At 37.1% G+C, this 6,536-nt stretch overlaps 1 protein-coding gene across 1 annotated transcript; it reads left to right on the top strand.

The window, feature by feature from the left end:
- Positions 1–4,072: 4,072 nt before the first annotated feature.
- Positions 4,073–6,153, top strand: LOC136234800 (pentatricopeptide repeat-containing protein At1g07590, mitochondrial). Its single transcript, XM_066024278.1, has 2 exons — positions 4,073–4,513; positions 4,844–6,153. The coding sequence occupies exons 1-2, from the start codon at positions 4,199–4,201 to the stop codon at positions 6,092–6,094; spliced, it is 1,566 nt and encodes a 521-aa protein (XP_065880350.1). The 5' UTR covers positions 4,073–4,198; the 3' UTR covers positions 6,095–6,153.
- Positions 6,154–6,536: the final 383 nt, after the last annotated feature.

Genomic DNA, 6,536 nt, shown 5'->3' on the forward strand with positions numbered 1-6,536 from the left:
TCGTGAGAGAGCATTTCTTTTAGTAATTGGTTAAAGGTTTGTAAAAGTCATTTGCTTATAAACTATTTAAGATTCTTATTTTTTTCCTATATGGGATGAGAATGTTTAATTTTCTTTTATCTTCTTCCAAACCATTTCAATTGGTTAACTTTGAGTATCAATTTCTCATTCATCACTTGTTCGTTTTGAGTCTAGAATATACCGGTAAAAATATCTCATAGCGTAGAATAAGTTGATATATTTCAAATTATTCTAAACTCTGTTTATCCGTTACATATTTAAGTCTCAAATTGATAAAAAATAACAAACCAAAGGTTGTTTATAATTTTTTTTTTGATATATATAAATATTATTTATTTATTTATGACGTCATTAGGTCTGGTCAATCTGAGTCATCCGGTCCAATCAAGTGACCTGTGACTAAGTTATAAATCTGATTTGAAGTCGGGTCCGATTCTGATAACATTGATTAGGTTTCCCATTGCATGGAAAAGCTTAATGCTTGAAAGCTATTAATAAAATGTAACAAAAACATTAGTACTAGCATTTTAGTATTCTGTATGTGGCTGAAAGTGTGAGAAATGTGAAGGAAAAAGCATTGAAATTTCCTTTGGTGCTTTTGTGCAAATAAAAGTTGGGTTGATATTTCCATCTTCCTCTAAAGTCGAGAAGGAGCTTCTACAATGTCTCTTGGCGAGCTTCTCTTGCAATTTGAGGCCTTTCAGTAGTCTTGATGGAAGAGAAGTGCATCGGCGAAACCCTTTAAAGGCATTTCATCAAAATCGACGGGTTAAAGTAGCAAGTGAAGATAGTATAGCTACACAATTCCCTAGAACAAAATCAATGAATCAATGAAGGATTTTCACAGCCTCTTAGTCAAAAAATCAATTCCAACAGTCTTACAGTGGCTCCTCAAATCACTAAGAATTTTCACATCATCTCTATTAATATATAGAGCACTCTCTCTACCTCTTAGTGCCTCCTCAAACCACTAAGGGTTTGATTGGATGAAGGGTAGGGAAGGGTTAATAAAGGAAGGGTAGGGAAAGGGAAGGAAAGTGAAGGAAGGGTAATTTTTAACCCTTCCAAACCCACCAAATTGGAGGGTTCAAAAATGGATGAAATTTCTTAAAAAGAAACCCTTCAAAACCCCTCCAAACCCTTACCCTTCTAATTTTTTTGTGTTCCAAACATGGGTTTGTAGAAACCCTTGCTAACCCTTCCCCGTCCCAAACAAGGGTTTCTATCAATCCTTACTAACCCTTCCCTTATTAACCCCTCTAAACCCTTCATCCAATCAAACCCTAAGAGTTTTCACATCATCTCCATTAATATATAGAGCCCTCTCTACCTCCTAGTGTCCCATTATTTTATTTTTTTATTAATAATTTATTATTGAATAATCTCTCTCCTTTCACTTTTGGGTAATATAATAATATTTAATAACTTTAATGATAAAATAATAAATAGAGACCGAATATAAAAAACATTGTTGGAAATGATATGTATTAGTCACTCTTAAATCACTAAGAATCCATTATTTATATTATTTTTAGAGAGTGAACTAAGAGTCTTTTGAAGATGCTCTTAGGTGATGATAATTTAGACACAAAAATATGTTCTCAATAAAATAATTGTGGCAATGAATAATTCTCACTTAATCATTAACAAGCATACACATATACGGCAAGCCTAATAACCCTAGTATGGATCGACGACCATAGGGATAGGGAAAGAGAAGACGAGTGTTATTAGGAGTCTATTTACTAGTATGAATGTTATTAGGAGTCTATTTACTAATATCCAAAGGTTATCCTTATCACTCCCCCCCCCCCTCAAGCGAAACATGGCGCTCCCACACTGTGAGCTTGCCGCAAAGATGCTGAAATCGACCATGATGAAGTGGTTTGGTGAACACATCGGTCATTTGATCATCTGTAGAAATGCAGCGTACAACAAGCGTCTTTGCATTGACTTTATCACGCACAAAGTAAAAGTCTATCTCCAAATGCTTGTTATTATTGTGAAATATCAGATTTACAGTTAAGTAAACAACACTTAAGTTATCACACCAAACTAGAGGTGCGGGAACTATTGGGTAACCGATTTCATGAAGAAGCATTTGTATCCAAGTGAGTTCAGATGTAGCAGAAGCAATGGATTGATATTCGGCCTCGGTAGATGATCTAGACACTGTTCGTTACTTCTTGGATGCCCAAGAGACAAGGCAATGGCCGAGAAAAACCGCATAGCCCCCGGTAGATCGGCGATCATCTCGATCTCCACCCCAATCCACGTCAGAATAACAATGCAGTTGGCCTAGTTAACCCCCATGATGCATACGTAAACCATTCGACACAGTACCATTCAAGTACTGAAGAATACGTGTTACAGCCTGCCAGTGAGGTTCACAAGGAGCATGCATGTATTGGGAGACTTTATTCACTGCAAAAGAGATATCCGGATGTGTAAAAGTTAAATATTGCAAACTTCCAACTACACTTCGATAAAGACTTGGATAAGGAAGTAAATCTCTGACATCCGCTTTTAATTTTTTTGAAGGTGCTGCCGGGCTAGCAACAACTTTACTCTTATGCATGTTGGACTGTTCAAGAATCGATTTATAGTACTTGGTCTGATGGAGAAACAAGCCCGACCCCGTCCAGTCGACCTCGATACCAAGGAAGTAGTGTAAACGACCAAGATTCCAGATTGAGAATTGTTCTCCAAGAAAACGAACAAGTTTTGAAGAGAAGCATAATCATTGCCAATAACAATCAAATCATCGACATAAATCAGACAAAATAATCAAATTTTTTGCCTGTGCAGAAGCAATATAGAGAGTTATCCGCTTTAGAACACACAAAACCGAAGAGGATAAGTTGTGCTGTAAGCTTCTCATGCCGTATACGAGGGGACTGTTTCAACTTATAGAAGGATTTGCGTAGTTTACAAACCAAATTAGGGCGTGCAGGATCTACAAACCCGACAGCTAAGTCATGTACACATCTTCCTTTAAATCACCATGTAAAAATGGATTAGACACATCCAACTGAACAAAGTGCCAAAGTGAGAACAAGACGAATAGAGGTAGGCTTGGCCACATGACTGAAAGTATCAATGAAATCAATTTGGGATGTTGATGATACCCTTTAGCAACCAAATGAGCCTTATAACGCTCAATCGAACCATCAACTTTGGTTTTTACTTTGAAACCCCATCTGCAATCAATCAAAATTTCCCCTGACGATAGTGTAATAAGCTCCCACGTACCATTACTCACAAGAGCATGGTACTCTGAATTCATTGCATCTCGCCATTCTACAGATTTGGCAGCCTGTAAGTATGTATGTAGCTCTTGTAGGACTGGCGTTAGGATTTTCGGTTTAAAAACTCTAGCCTGTGCACGTGTTACCGTTCGATGTGTCCTTATCGGGGGAGATCCTGTATGGATCACAGAAGAGGAGAACAAGGATTTGGGGACATAACATAATTGGACGGAGAGTTAGACAAGCAAGTCGCTAGGTCAACTAGCAGTGGAGTCACAGGAGTGTGCGCACGATCACGAGTTGGTGTCGAAACACATGAAGAGACAACCGGGGTACTGGAGTTTTCAGTCATAGAAGGGGAACGAACTTCAGAGAGATCATTTCGGTATGGCAAGAGTGAAGCTGATGGAGCTGTGGCAGTCGATTTATTTATACCAGTCTGAATTGTCAATAACAGTGTGGGATAATAAGATGCGTAGGCAACAGCGAAGGACGATAGTCATAGATACCAGTTTTACAGCAATTGAGAACCTCAACTGAAAAATCATGTTCATAAAAAATGACTTATATAATGAAACTTAGAAAAATATGATGAAACTCTTAGACTGTAATTTTTTTTTTGTTCAATGTAAGTGCATTGCGTATAATTAAAAAAAAAATGAAATTTGAGAAAAAGTATAGATTTTTTTTTTTAAAATAACCTACATTGGAGATGGAGCAGCTATGGGGTGCGGTGCATTGCGTGCAATTATATATAAAAAAAAAAAATGAAATTTGAGAAAAAGTACAGATTTAAAAAAAAAAAAAAAAAACCCACATTGGAGATGGAGCAGCTATGGGGTGCGGTGCATTGTGTTGTTCCCATTTCAAAGTGAATGAGAAAGTGTTTAACACATAGCTGATGCTCCTTCAATATACGGAACCAAACCATGCATCTATTGTTCCTTCTAGGCCAACGAATCCTCTTTCAAGCAAATCGTCGAACACTTTCTATCACCTATTTTCCTTACGCCTTTAATTTCCTATGCACCCAATCAGGGAAACATTTACCCGAAACAAATACACCACATCAACAAGAGAAACTCAAGTCATTATCTTTGAGAATTGAGAAACTTCCTAGAGGAGAATCAGTTGGATTAGCCTTTCGGAGCTGGATGGGTGAAGGTTTTCCTGTTCATCGTGGTGACATTTTCCATGCTATCAACCGCTTGAGGAAGCTCAAACTGAACAAACGGGCGCTTCAGGTACTTTTATTATTGCTTCTCCTTTCAATTTGATAATCGGTGGCCTTAGCCTTGTAGGTGTTTGTTGGAATGTCTCAATGACTTAGTTTGATTAACAAGGAGGGATAATAGCACTTGTATGCAATTAATTGGTTTAGGTCACGTTCTTCAACTAAATTGTTCTAGTACTACTACACTTGTATCCAAAATGGGATTTGGATAATAGCAGAGCAAGTTCAAGCATGAGCAAATACATGTTGCTTTAACTACTTATTAGTTAGAGGAATTTATCATCTTTCTTTCTGTATTTGAGAAATTTGGGTACAACAATACAATACATACTTACTGCAGGTAATGGAGTGGGTGATCAGGGAGAGACCTTACAGGCCAAAGGAACTTGACTACTCTTATCTATTGGAATTCACAATCAAACTTCACGGGATCTCGCGTGGTGAAAAGTTGTTTACAAATATACCTTCTGAGTTCCAAAATGACTTGCTATACAACAATCTTGTAATTGCATGCTTGGAAAAAAGTGTTATAAGGCTTTCACTTAATTACATGAAGAAAATGAGGGAACTAGGTCACCCCATTTCCTATTTGATCTTTAACCGCCTAATAATCCTACATTCCTCCCCTGCCCGCAGGAAAATGATCCCTAAAATCTTAGCTCAAATGAGGGCTGATAAGGTGCCTCCTCATGTCTCAACATACAATATTCTAATGAAAATCGAAGCAAATGACCACAACATTGGAGGACTTGCCAAGGTATTTGATGAAATGAAGCGATCAAAAGTTGAGCCGAATGAGATTTCTTTCTGCATATTAGCTACTGCACACGCAGTTGCTAGATTGTACACTGTAGCTGAAGCATATGTTGAAGCTGTGGAGAAATCTCGTACTGGAGATAATTGGTCAACACTAGATGTTTTAATTATACTGTATGGGCATTTGGGGAAGGGGAAAGAAATAGAGAGAACTTGGGGCATTGTGCAAGAACAAGCCTGTGTAAGGTCCAAAAGTTATATTCTTGCAATAGAAGCATTTGGTAGAATTGGACAACTGAGTCGAGCTGAAGAGCTATGGTCAGAGATGAAGTCGTTAAAAGGATCAAAGTCAACAGAACAGTTCAATTCAATGTTATCTGTTTACTGCAAATGTGGACTTATAAGAAAGGCAACTGCTGTGTTCAGGGAAATGGAGACGAATGGATGCAAACCGAATGGTATAACTTTCCGGCATCTTGCATTGGGTTGTTTGAAGGCTGAATTAGTGGAAGAAGCCTTGAAGACTCTAGAAAAGGGGATGGAAATGAGAACAAGCAACAAGGTAACAAATTCAAACCCATGGTTGGAAACTACTTTTTCAATCATCGAAATTTTTGCAGAAAAGGGTGACATTCATAATGCTGAGAAGTTTTTTCAACAAATTAAGAAAGCAAACTATGCAAGGTATACGTTTGTGTATAATACTTTAATAAAAGCTTATGTCAAGGCACAAATTTATGTTCCTAATCTTTTACCAAGGATGATTTTAGGAGGTGCTAGGCCAGATTCTGAGACCTATAGCCTGATCAAACTTCTTGACCAATACAGAACCTGATTATCTATTCTAAACAATGTCATCAACTCACATTGGATTTTTACAATTATTTTATTTTATTCAATCATATGCCGACTTTTATTTTGTAATTATGTGTTTTTCTATTTTGGACACTTAAAATATATATATTAAAAAAGTCTTTACAATTGTTAATGGTGCGGGTTATTCACAAGTTACTTTAGGGCTCGTTTGTTTTACCTACTGTTTGCTGTTACGGTTTGCTGTTACAAAAAGCTGCTTTTCCAAAAACTAAAAGGCAAACATGAGATCAGTAACCAAACATCCAATACTAAAGGCAAACAGGAGGTCACTAACCAAACACCTAAAAGTCCTCCTTTTTAAGTGAAAAGGCAAAAAGGAACATGAAAAGGAGCAAACAAACGCCCCTTTAAAGTTTAAAGTGTCTACTTGAAGTTCATAGAAAAAAAAAAAAGTGTCTACT

The sequence above is a fragment of the Euphorbia lathyris genome, chromosome 7 (assembly GCF_963576675.1).
Source record: "Euphorbia lathyris chromosome 7, ddEupLath1.1, whole genome shotgun sequence".
Taxonomy (NCBI): domain Eukaryota; kingdom Viridiplantae; phylum Streptophyta; class Magnoliopsida; order Malpighiales; family Euphorbiaceae; genus Euphorbia; species Euphorbia lathyris.

What these genes read in the sequence shown, in the direction of transcription:
- LOC136234800 (XM_066024278.1), top strand. Translation starts at nt 4,199, where the DNA reads ATGCATCTATTGTTCCTTCTAGGCCAACGAATCCTCTTTCAAGCAAAT. An exon ending in TGAACAAACGGGCGCTTCAG is followed by an intron (nt 4,514 to 4,843) that starts GTACTTTTATTA and finishes TACTTACTGCAG; the next exon opens with GTAATGGAGTGGGTGATCAG.